The following is a 12,206-nucleotide window of genomic DNA, read 5'->3' as shown; positions in this document are numbered from 1 at the left end:
CTAGAAAAGCGTAGCTCAAATTACAACGTGTGTGTATCATATCCGTCCACGGTATTCTAAGTCTCGATTTCCCCTCAAGCTATAAGCGTGTAGCCTTCTTCCTCTCCTCCTCTTCCGCCAGCTTCTTCGCTTCTTTGCATGGAAAACAGTTCGTTTGTATAGATTTGCTTGGATTTAGTTCCAGGACAGCACAGTCTTCACTGTCCTTATAGTCGCAGTCTAAAGTCCGGACCTCATGAGTGATTTCATGACCGCATTTGCCAATGACATGTGTGATGACGGAGATGCACATGTTGAGATTATTTGTGATTGTAGCGATCAAGTGGTTGTTTAGTTATGAGCTTCAAGTCAACGTAATACGACTCTAGATTTAGTTTATAGCTAGACTAGCAATCACTTCCATGCATGCTAATTTATAGATACGATAGGTCACTGAATCAGTCAGAAAATTGATCTTGAGGAGCTTATAGCAACACGCTCGGTAAGCACCTAAAAGTTTTATCTCTACATAAAAACTTGCGACTCTGCAAGATTTTGCAAAAATGGGAAAATGATCCAAGGAATCACTCTTGACTCCCGTGTTTTCTATGACTTGTCACTGGTGTAATGTCACTAATTGTCCATTAGATAAGACATTGATTGGCAATAACAACGTATCCCAGGGTGTATCGTGACGTAACACCAAGCACAATTACAAACAATAATGCGCTTTTGGGCACACGCATGACGCCTTGGCCCAGGTTGAAGACAGGTACGTTGATACTGATGATCACGACAATGATGGGGTTAATTATGAATACAGTATCTTATGTTGTCGGGGGCACAGACCCGCCTATTTTGTCGTAAGATACTTTAAAGCTTTTCCACTATTCTAGGCTTACATCTCTGCGCCTCCAGAACTTGATGGTCCATAGGTTTGCTGATGATTCTGTAGATTCCTCTAGCGTCTAGTGTCCCTCCACCTGGAAGTTCACAAGTACTCAGAAAGGATTCTGGAGAAGCTGTTGCGAAATGCAAAGTCATTAAGGCGCTTCGAATTTCACCACCCTTTTCATGAAATAAAACTCGATATGCCAGACTTTACGCGGCTGTTGAGACCTTGTCGGGAGACTATCTAGGTCATAGAACTCTGCTGGGACTGCCAGCGGCCTTCCTTTACAGGCGGAAGCATGAAATTTGCGGATTTCACATCCCTTCAATATATCGCCATCCCGCCGAGAGTTTTGTTTGGATCCTACATCTACGATGGCGATAAAGATTGGTTACCAAAGCTCAGAGCTGAAAGTGTTGTTTTTGCAGGATATTGCAATAAACGAAAGACACATACCAGGTGACAACAGCGATATTCCTGACTGTGTATTATTGCCTTGAGACTTCGAGATGATCAAAACTCTGATCGACTATGAGGAATCGTTTCCATGGCTTACTATCATCGCGTGGACGTCGGCAGTGGATATGCTAGAGCCATGGCAGCTCTAAGACCCTGCTTTCAAACTCGGTATTACTATTGAGTGTGTGAAGAATAGGTTGAAGTTGGAACCAGATGAGGAGTGGCTTGATGTGCTGGAAAGAAACTCATCGACGAAGTACTCTGATGCTGGTTCGGAGTCTCAGAGACTGGCTCGGAGGAGTCTTCAGAGGAATAGTCGTAAAAGCATGGTGGAATATCCTGCCTATTATTATGACTTCCATCATGCTCAGGACATGTGTTCTCAAATCATGCCAGTTGCAGTATGTGTATCTTGAAATGCCAATATCATTAAAGCTTTTATTTTCATTACTTAATCAACATTAAAATCTTATCTATGCGCATCCATGCTCCTTTGTATCGTTCTCGTATAATCCTTTTCCGCGCTGCGTAGTGAAGGATTAGAGCTCGCTGCTGTATCTGGGTATCTTGGGTCTCTCTCCGCCGAATCATCAACCTCGACCACCACCGATGTTACGGTATCCATCTGAATAGCCGGTCCTCTCAGAGATTCTTGGCTGATGGTGCGTGTCATTCCCTTTCTACTTCTGTTCTCTGAACCGCTTGCCCTAGCAGGCCATGACCACCATCCTCCAGCGACGTTCTCATCTGTTTGTTGGCCCCCCTGGATCGAGATGGTGTTTCCGAACCGACGACTAGGTGTTTTGAGGAAGGCGAAGGTGCTCAGGCCAACATCATCGGACGAGACGTCGTACTTTGAGGCGAAGACGATGGTGTTTCGGGTTGTGCCAAACAGCAGGCAATCGAAGGAACCGTTGGATGCGATCATGGCACCCGCAAAGCAGAAGTAGCCGTTGGGCACATGCGCGCCAGCCATCGTCGCAATACGGCCAGCCGCGAGAGGGAGAGTACACATAACGTAGATGACGGGGTAGATCAGGAAGGCAGGGTTACGGCTGAGTTGGAGTTGCATGGTATCAGCTTCGCTTGGTGACCCCGAGGACTCAAAGCGGGCTTGACGACGGAGATGAAAGAAGATGATGAGGTACAGGACAGATGTTGTACCGAGGCCGAGGAAGATGTAGAGGTAATGTGTGAACAGTCGAAGGTTTTCGTACTCTCGGTTCATCCAGCACTGTATAATGTTAGAAGACTGCTGCCAGTCAATGACACATCTGGGACTTACCCAACTTCCAGCGCGGACAAAGAAACCCCCAAACTCGGCACCATTACGGGTCGCGGCGATGGGGATGAGGGAGATGGCGTAGACAAATATCCAGATGGCGATGATCACTGCATACAGTACCCTCTGCGGTGTCTGCCGTCGCTTGACGACAGCAAGGTAAGTGTGAATGGCAATTGCAGTGATGAACATGGACGAAGCCAAGTCACCAAGCGACACGAAGAGTCCTTGGGTATAGCAAGACGCAGTTCCAACCATGATCGCATTATGCCGAAGCCACGCGGCATTGAGAAAGAAGGCTACTCCCTGATGCATGTCGGCGAGGAGTAGATTGATGATAAGAACAAGGAATTGATTCGGTCGTCGAGGGGCGGTAGGAGCATCGCCATCAGCCTTCTTATTGGCGTCTTCATTGTTCTCAGCAAATATCCCATCGATACCCAGCGTAAAGTCAATCGCCCTCTGAATCGGTCCAGTCGTATGTTGAAAATGCCCCGAAGGCTGCGACTTGATGAACAAGCTCCATGTCGTAAGCTTATACACCAAGTAAAAGAACAAAGTACTCGCAGAAAAGAACGAAATGAAAGCGAGGACAGTAACGGCAGTCAATCCGTGTCGAAGATCATCGTTCAAAGGGTCCAACGTCCGCCCTTCAACAGGAAGATCGCCCCACGCCATTTTTGTTTCCTTAAACGAGAGAATCTGTCGAATCTCAGGGAGAGATGCGAACTGCAGATGAGAAATGACAGCCCCCCACGGGTATTAAGAGGGAAAAAGACCCTGAATGGGCCAAGAATGTAAAGGATTTATCACCCAGAGGCACAGATCCACGATGTGACATCGCTTCGCAGCTGAACGCCCGTTCTGTATTAACGCATCAAGGGAACCCTGGCATTTTTTCAGCACTAGAGTTCTCGGCCGACTCTTTTCACGCCGAGGCTAGGCCAACCTAGTGGTCTCTCACGGATGTGGCTTTTTCCGCTGCAGATTCGTGAGAGGAAAAACGTGGAAGTCATTTGGCTATTCTTCGGGTCAGTACGTAATTGAGATCCATTTTTGACATCTTGTCAGTTGGAGCGTTATCTATCCCTTGAAGATAGTGGAGATAAATGTCGTGTCTCAGGTTGATGAAGAAGAAAAACCCAAAAGAAATATGCTTAGAAAATGGGTCTTCACCGACCCAAAGATCGACTCGCTTGCTACGGCACGATTGCACATCAATAGTGGATGAAAATACAACTCTCCAGTTCACTTCGAAACTCAACTCTATTTCTCTCACCTCAAAAACGAGCCTCGGCACAGAATTCATCGTCCTTCTGTTCCTGACATGGCGTCGGCAAGTTAGGATCGGCGCACGCGATGTGGCGTCGAGCGAGTCAGTGTTTCGTGTTCAAACGTTCCTCGCTAGAACAATCTTGGTAAAACGCCTAGACATAGCGTCCATCCCATGTGTCCTAGCGCACCGAGCCCTGGCGTTTCGGCAGTTTTGGTCATAGCGGATGACATTTTTCACATTTTATGCCTTGAGAGGGTCTAGAACGAGCGAGGTCTTTGAGTTTTTGTTAGTATCGGGGACTGAATCACGATTGGGAAATGAGGCTGGATGAGTGAATCGCGCCATATGCCACTGCTCTGGGCCGTGCTGCTGCAGAAGATGAAACGATACTAATTTTATATGCTTTAGACCTAAAAATGGCTGCCATTGAGTTTGAACTCAGGTCATATAAACAAAGCAAGGTCTCCATCTCGATGAGTTGCATATTCACCACCGTGATATTTAATGCCATCTGCCGGCATAACTCAGCGCTCAGCCCTACTTCATCCATGATCCATGACCGTAGGTCGTAATTGTTCAGGCCGCAGCGCAAAACCGTTTTCTAAGCTGTCTTCTGAGCAAACTGCCTTTCCACTTCCTCCGCGAATTTCCCAATGCTATCAAATCTCCATTCAAACGCCACGTTTTCTTTCAATCTCTCATAATCACCTCCAACACCTGTTCCCTCTTTCTTTTCACCGCCGCGAGAGATCCAAACACTTCGGAGTCCGAACCGTTTGGCCGGGACGTGATCTGCAGTCAAACTTCTCGCTACGTGTAGTAATTCCCCGCGATCCTTGTCGACGCTCAGATCGCTTTTGAGATGATCAAACAAGTAGTCGAAGTTTGCCTTAGCGGGTTTATAACTACCGATGTCTTCGGCAGTGTAGACTCTGTCGAATTCAGCGGGCTGGAGATGCTTTAGAGTTGAAGACGCGTTGACGTTATCCATGTTAGTGAGGATGATGAGCTTGTAGTGCTTCTTTAAAATTTGCAAGCCTGGAATTGTATCGGGGAAAGGGAGCCAAGTTCCGGGAAGGGACTCGAGATGATTCATTTCTTCATCAGGTACAGAAATATCGAGTTCTTTTGCAAGACTTTTGAACGAGCGCGAGACGATACTGCTGTAGCGTAGGGTAGGCTCCCCTTCTTCAAGGACCTGGGTAAACTCGTGAAAGCGCTGAATCAACAGAACTGGATTCTCTTTGTAGTCGCTATCGGAAGGAAGGCGACTAATGATAGGCTGTAAGCCACGGGTCATGCCAGACTCTTGGTCTATCAAAGTGCCATAGCAGTCAAATGACAATGCCTTGAACGTTGTAAGATCAGGATAAGACATGTTGAGATTTATGGCCTGAAGAGCAAATAACGATTTAATATGAGTGAGTTTCTGGGTATTCTCGTTTCTAATAAGCAAGATATTAAGTTAGGGTGAGGAGATTGATCATTATTAGTAGCCTATATATACTCGACTTGCAAGGGCGTCGTTGACGAGATCACCAATTCTTTCTGACCACTGACGTCAAGGCAGAATCCTTTGGCTAAGCCAGCGTATTTTACATCGAGCAATGCTTCGGTCAATCGAACTTTTGAACAAGGCTGTTCAAAAACACAATCATCATCGATTTCCAGTCTCGAATACTAGGTTCGTGAATTCGGCCACTTTAGGAGAAACATTTGAGCAATAATTGTATATCAATAAAAGCCAAGCATTTGCCAGCCCATGAAATCAGAAGAATAACTATATGTGAAAAAGAAAGGAAAAAATGCTGAAGAAATAATGCTGAAAAGACCTGACCAGAGTGAGAGATGTTTAGCTACCAGACAGCTTGGCAACCGCAGGTGCTTTGCGCACCCAGTCCAGCAGCCCACTCTCAGCAACATCAACAAGCCATCTCGCCAGCGCACCTCGTGGGAAAGAATACGTATAACCCTTCTGCCCAACATATCCCACGAACGGCTTTCCATCTTCCCTGTCCTTCAACCAGCTTTCCTTATCAGACTCTCCAGGATGCCTGAGATGCGGAATATGGTCCAATCGAGGTCCTTGGCCTCGGTCTCGAATGTTTTCCCGATCGAGGTAATAGCGCGATAAGAGTTCGAAAAAAAGAGGCGGACCATGAGATTTATTGCTGGCTGGAGGATAGTCCATGCATCTTCTTTCTGGGGGATAGTGAGCGTTCCCATGGCGTAGATTCGTTTAACGCCATGTCGGCGCATCGCAGGGAAGAGGGAGTCCTTATAGAAGTCGGGGATAGAGTTTGGAGGCGTCATACGATCGCTGATTAGAGGTCCAAGGAACGAAATGACGATGTCGACCTTGGCCACGGCTATGTCGAGAGCTGCCTTGTCGGACAAATCTCCCTTAACGATCTGAGAAAGTTAGTCATTTAACTGTCTCGGAGTCGGTGGACGACACGACACCGGTTTCTTGGCCCAGCAGCATTTACAGTGATATCTCATTAAACAGTGACAATCGTGCGCATGAGATACACAATACCCTCGACCTACCACTACGCGCGACTCCCGAACAATCCCTGTTCGGCGATACTTTTCGCGAGACGCTTAACGTCAACCTCCATGGCGAAGAGGACCTTCGTTTCCTCATGACCTACAAGGACTACGTCTTTCCACTACTTCACCCCTTCTATCACACTTCGTTCTTCGAAGGCGGCCATAACTGGCTTCTGGTTGCTGCCTTTGGAAACCCCGAGTCAAGACAGTTGATCGTGACCCTAGTTACGTACTTCTTCTCAGTCGTGCCCCTCGTTCCTGGCGCAGGATATACCTTGTGTTCGACCTTTGCCTGGGAGCAGGTTCAAAAGCAATCGGAGCAAGCTTTCAAGGGAATGCAGCATAGAGTTGAGATGCTTGGCGCCACCGCGAATCTATGGGAGAGAACACATCTCTTTGGAGACATCATGCTGTTACTCGAGCTCGAGACCATGACTCAGTATTCCCAAGCATGGAGACCTCATCTCGATGCAGCGATAATACTTTTTAAGAAAATTCTCGACTCACCAGAATTGAGGCATGTTGTGTGGCGCGTAACATTTGATCCAACTGAGATGTCAGCCGACCAAGCGAACAGAATTGATTGCTCAGGCGTCAACTTGTTTTCCTCAACACAAGTGGCCTTACGCTTTTTCGCTGCCAAGATCATTCTCGGCGACATCGTATCTAGCAGTGCACTCGAGCAAGTTCCACGTCTCAATGACTACTACGAAAAGTTGATGTCGGGTCAAGGTGAAGCCAGTCTGAACATGAAAGATGTGACCGGGTGCGAGAACTGGGTTTTTCTCAGCATTGCGGACACAGTGGCTCTTGACGCCTGGAAGAAAGAGACGAAAATGAATGGGAATTTTTCATTCATGACTTTGGTTCAATGTGCAGGCAAGGTTCTTGAAAAACTCGATCGAGTCCTGGCCATGCTGAATGCTGAAGAGAGCCGAGCGCAAAACGCCCACCATCAGCAAGGTGAGATTTTCGCAGAGCTTACTCTACTACGAAGCATGCGTCCTCCACAGGACGCTTACTACACCATTACGCGGATATGGGCCACCGCTGCCAGACTGTATCTTATCGTTGTACTCTTGGGCTGGAGCCCTGGAACGAGCGACGTTGGCGAACTCGTATCTGATAACCTGAAGCTACTGCAAGACTTGAATAAACCAAGCTGGTTGATGCCGTTGGCCAGGCCCTTCTGCGTTACAGGGTGTTTGGTGTCCGAAAGCCAGGAATTGGTAGTGGAGAGCATCTTTGACAGAACAAAGCCATTGAGTAACGTGGGTGGCTTGACTGAGGCTATGAAGATCGTTCGAGAAACGTGGAAACGGCGAGGGGTGTTGAATCAGGAGTGGGACATGGCGGCTTGTTTTAGGAGTTTGGACGATATTCCGTTGTTGGTTTGAGTGGTCGAGGATGCTTTGGAAAGTAGAGAACGGTCAGGGGGAAACTAAGGCCCAAATAAGGATTGACGGACAGAAGAGAGATTTACCACACAGGAGTGAGCATAGTGTAGGATATTATTGCTGAAGTAAGAAACAGCACAAACAATTCACCCGTTCATAGTTCAAGGTTATCAGAAGCAATACTCACCTCAAGAGTCCGCCCATCCTTCATTGTGCCGACTTCAAGCTTGCGTTTTAGAGACTCGGATTTACCTATCAAGCATTGGAAAAGTTAGCAAACAACGCTGTGATAGACTGAAACAAGATACGATGGAAAGTCTCATATGTCAGGCGATGTCGGTTCAATGGGTCCTCAAAGACGCAGTATTCCATGCGAGTAACCTCAGTTCGGCAAAATATTATGCATCATACAGATTATTAAGTGGGAGAGAAGAAGTAGAGTATACTATACCTTTCATGAATGGTCTTCTTGACGGGGCTTGACTGTGGATGACTAGTATTTTCGGACTCCAAGCTATGAGACTCTCGTCGAAGTTTATATGCTACGTTATGTATCATTACGTGCCTCAATTCATTGTCTCCCAGTTGATAGTATCAAGATACAATAACATCTTGGTGCTCACGATGAATCATTTTGCATAGTTTGGTAGATGTTTACGTCACGCCGAGACAAAAGGAGTTCGGCGTGAGAATCATCCCTGTTCCCAATGCTGCAAAGTAGCGGCTCGGGCTCGATGAAGTGCCCGTTGGCTGGATGAGGGGCCTCAATTGAAGTCCGCAGTTTACCGGCACACCATCAATACAGTCAATCGAGTTGGATGTATCAGTACTCCGTATACAAACTACCATTGGCATTGAGAGACATACAACGAGATACGGGCACAAGCGATGCAATTATTGTGAAGTAGGGTCTACAAAGATATTCTAAACTAAATGCATAATGGTTAGTGGAAGGTCTTGACGAGTCCACAGCACAACTTTCTGATTAATATTGATACTCCTTTCGCACTTCTGTTGACGGCCTGAAAGCCTCTCTAGCTTGTGCTGTCAAAACTAAGGTGCCTGACAGCGAACACTGCACAGATTAAGATACACTAGATAATTACCCCTGAGTTTGACACGGGATGCTTGGCATTAGACATCTTCGATACAGGATGATACAGAATGACTCATGGTGATTCTCCCGATTTGGAAATCTTAACCTGGGGATGGCTCGCGCTGATTGGACCATGGGTACAAATTCATCATCAATGAGAACGAACAAGGGCCGTGAAATCTAGGATAGACATTTACAGTGAAGACAAAAAATTAGAGCCTTCAACTATACTCATTCAAATTTTCGTGGCTACGGTTTCTGGCGTCGAGCATGTTTGGTTTTACATATTCCATTGACCTTCAATGAGGCTCGCGGCATATCTGCCATAATTTCAGCTTTGAAACTTCTTCCTGAAACCCTACTTGCAGTTACTTCTCCAGGGTTTTCAATTCTTTCAATACTAATTTTACCAAAACCCGAAATGCTTACGAAGGCATCGAAATACATGTATACCGTGACTGGATGTTATAGGGCCACATCGGTAATGTAATCTCAGTCAAGTACAACAGCCTTGCCCCTAAAGGCAAGTTGTTGAATCCGGCCAGCAATTACAATAACGTACTAAACAGATCGGAGACAGAATTATTCTTGCTACTAGTCTACTTCTATTTGATGGCGATGTTGACGTCTCGACGACCCGACTGCTTGCGCTCAAGCTTCATCCACAGGAGTATCGCATTCGCCTACACACAATTTCGCCCATTGCTCTCATCTCGAAGCGAGTATGATAAATAGCATATAAATGCTGACTCATGTAGGTATACTCAATTCACGCTATCGGTTGGGGAAACACGATATGCGGCAGATCACGTTGTGCTCGGCAGATGTCAACTGCCGATCGACATTGATAGAGAGTCGATGTTGGCCAGCTGCCAATTTATTATCCAAATTAAGTAGAATACAATGCTGATCCCATTTCAGAATTAAAATCGTCATTTTGACATAGCTTGATCTCATATTAATTAGGAAGTCCCTCCTGGGGATGAATGTCCCCGGACCTAAAATCCCGGGTATGCACGTTCCGAACCTGCATTATCATGTCTTGCCACCTCCGCAATCAACATGTTTCCATTTTGATCCCGACCATTCCGCCGAACCGCCGATTCGCCGAAAAAAAAAAAAAAAAAAAAAAACACACGGATAACTCCTTTGTAACCTTGGAATGCGTTATAACTCTCTCCACAACCGGGTCGACTTTCGTTCGGGATATGTGATCGGCCCAGGGTAACGCGCGTTGTGTTTGGGTACCAGTTAAGTGCTCGAGCCCGCACTTGATGCTGAGTCCAGTCGCGGTAATGAAAGAACACAGCTGCTTGGCAAAAAGGCCAGGTCGGGCGACAATTGAGCGTTTGGAGATTCGAGAAGTACCGCTATTTGGTTCCTTGTATGCTCCGATAAAGAGAGCGAATATTTTTCTTTGGTTGATGACAATGTCTGTTGGGAGACTTCAGTCTCGGAGGGAGAGGTAGGTTCAGTAACGAATGGCATTTTGGAAACAATCGGACGTTATTTGGAATTGATCTGCGACAGTTTGCTCCTTTGAATGAGTTTGGGGGACCACGCCCGCAATTATAACTGCTGTATTTATATCGTCTGCCACGGGGCGTTGGGTGAAGCCCCGCAGTCTATGATCCAGAAGGTGGACAGTGTAAAAACCAGTATCTGCGGGGTGATTCTCCCCACGTTGCATCCGGACTCTTCGGCATATCAGCGCTACTGACCGCCCTACGTAATGAGATACGGGGTCCAAGAGACATCCTGTTTTAAATCCCAGCGCGTGTCTCCCTGATGTTCCGTTTCTTGCTCTCGATTTCTCTTCTCTTTCTGCTCCAATATGCTCTAGTTACTCCGAGGAGTATTATCCTTGGTGGCTCAATAACCATGACGCAGATGACTTAATCTCAGACAGGTCTGTAAGCGAGGCCTTGATTTACAGTGGGGTTTTCAGCCCATAGCTGATTCTCTGGGGCCATTGTCATGGCATTGGGAGTCTTGCACCGGATTATCACCCAACCATCGCAGTTGCTGGTTCATATTAACGGCCCTTCTTTGTGAGGGTTTATCTACCAGTCTGAACATGAATGTTTAACGAGTTCGTGAAGTGAGGATAAGCACTGTACGCAACAAAACTTGCATTGGCATGTGACTGATGGTTGCAACCCATAGCCTTTTGACACATGAGGCCCCCAAGGGCCGTTCGAGAAGGGTCGGCAACCCATACTAAAACGCAGGGTTCAATATGCATCTCTGGCACGAGACAGCCTACACTACGTCATGCGCTTCTAGAACGCTGGTCCAGTATCAACCATGTCTTTCTCGAAATCGTTTTAAGGGTTCCTCTGGTCCCCACGAATGAGCCATATTATCAATACCGGAGAATAAAATACATTTGATCATTTTCTTGATCAAGCATTCCATCTATCCGAAATTTCGTACTAGATTATGAACCAGGCCAAGCCAACCGAGATGGGTACGGATAACAAGCGTCTATTGAACCGATATGGCATTCTTCCAAAGCGAGGCAACCTTCTCAATCACCAATTAGAAGTTCGTATAAACCATTTATTCGTCAAGCATATGCCCAGCTAACACTGTTGATCAAAGGGAAGAAAATATTTCGACTCGGGAGACTTTGCTCTCAGCCAAGCTCATCGGCCATCTAACATTGGCAACGTCACAACAGGTCGCGAACATCCAATCCGCCAAGACATATCAGAGCCTTCTAGTTCCGTCCCGAGCTCAAGTAACATTGATGATAACGCAAACCAACAGTCATCAGCGAGACGAAGAAGCCTGGAAGTAAAGTTTCACGCTCAGACTCACCTTCAACAAGAGATGGAAAGTCCTCCTCAGAGTGAACATCATGGTACAGAAGAGAGAAACAACGGGTAGGTTATTGTTGAAATGGTACGTGTTTATCAAACATGACTCAGTCTGTGAGCATGCGAGGTGTTCTTACGTAAAGGGAAAATGGATATTCGTCCAGAGTCTATTGAGACCTATATCTCCAAAGGACTCTATGTAATTTTAGGTCGCCAAGAACACTCTCTTCAAGCATCAAGTCACTACTATGTAGGACAACAACTTCAAATCTCGCCCACCTCTCGCGCCTTAATCTGCATTGGGAGCGTCTGAATAGCATCATTAGAAGCGTAATTGGTTTAGTGGTAAAATTCTCCGTTGCCATTCGAGCAGCGTCGGGGAGCCCAGGGTTCGATTCCCTGATTACGCAATGAGAGAGCTGAGGTTCAATATATTTTTTTGTTGTATTT

General features: G+C 46.5%; 4 protein-coding genes and 1 non-coding gene across 5 annotated transcripts; 3 read left to right on the top strand and 2 right to left on the bottom strand.

Moving 5' to 3' along the window:
- Nucleotides 1-1,749: 1,749 nt before the first annotated feature.
- FOBCDRAFT_234512 (uncharacterized protein) lies at nt 1,750-3,475 on the bottom strand. Its single transcript, XM_031193795.3, has 2 exons — nt 2,616-3,475; nt 1,750-2,564 (listed from the first exon to the last, which is right to left on the bottom strand). Exons 1-2 carry the CDS (start codon nt 3,288-3,290, stop codon nt 1,800-1,802), a joined length of 1,440 nt encoding a protein of 479 aa, XP_031030416.2. The 5' UTR covers nt 3,291-3,475; the 3' UTR covers nt 1,750-1,799.
- An 877-nt stretch (nt 3,476-4,352) lies between these two features.
- On the bottom strand, nt 4,353-5,266 carry FOBCDRAFT_172006 (HAD-like domain-containing protein; the record flags this gene model as incomplete). The annotated part of the gene is made up of 1 exon (XM_031193794.3): nt 4,353-5,266. The coding sequence occupies one exon, from the start codon at nt 5,264-5,266 to the stop codon at nt 4,490-4,492; it is 777 nt and encodes a 258-aa protein (XP_031030415.2). The 3' UTR covers nt 4,353-4,489.
- Nucleotides 5,267-5,707: 441 nt separating this feature from the next.
- Nucleotides 5,708-7,838, top strand: FOBCDRAFT_246038 (fungal-specific transcription factor domain-containing protein; the record flags this gene model as incomplete). Its single annotated transcript, XM_059610731.1, has 3 exons — nt 5,708-5,970; nt 6,153-6,186; nt 6,306-7,838. 3 exons carry the CDS (start codon nt 5,708-5,710, stop codon nt 7,836-7,838), a joined length of 1,830 nt encoding a protein of 609 aa, XP_059468198.1.
- Nucleotides 7,839-10,876: 3,038 nt separating this feature from the next.
- FOBCDRAFT_234510 (uncharacterized protein) lies at nt 10,877-12,087 on the top strand. The gene is made up of 3 exons (XM_031193789.3): nt 10,877-11,035; nt 11,101-11,481; nt 11,539-12,087. The coding sequence occupies exons 2-3, from the start codon at nt 11,377-11,379 to the stop codon at nt 11,824-11,826; spliced, it is 393 nt and encodes a 130-aa protein (XP_031030410.2). The 5' UTR covers nt 10,877-11,035; nt 11,101-11,376; the 3' UTR covers nt 11,827-12,087.
- FOBCDRAFT_t297 lies at nt 12,085-12,166 on the top strand. Its single transcript has one exon. It is a non-coding gene; the product is annotated as a tRNA-Gly (tRNA).
- Nucleotides 12,167-12,206: the final 40 nt, after the last annotated feature.

This window comes from Fusarium oxysporum, chromosome XII, assembly GCF_013085055.1.
Source record: "Fusarium oxysporum Fo47 chromosome XII, complete sequence".
NCBI lineage: Eukaryota > Fungi > Ascomycota > Sordariomycetes > Hypocreales > Nectriaceae > Fusarium > Fusarium oxysporum.
This window is presented reverse-complemented; position numbering and strand designations above follow the sequence as displayed.

Excerpts from the sequence above, each read along its gene's own strand:
- FOBCDRAFT_234512 (XM_031193795.3), bottom strand. The coding sequence starts at position 3,290 with ATGGCGTGGGGCGATCTTCCTGTTGAAGGGCGGACGTTGGACCCTTTG. Across the intron at positions 2,565-2,615 it reads TTGTCCGCGCTGGAAGTTGG|TGCTGGATGAACCGAGAGTA; the intron begins GTAAGTCCCAGA and ends AACATTATACAG.
- FOBCDRAFT_234510 (XM_031193789.3), top strand. The coding sequence starts at position 11,377 with ATGAACCAGGCCAAGCCAACCGAGATGGGTACGGATAACAAGCGTCTA. Across the intron at positions 11,482-11,538 it reads TTCTCAATCACCAATTAGAA|GGAAGAAAATATTTCGACTC; the intron begins GTTCGTATAAAC and ends TGTTGATCAAAG.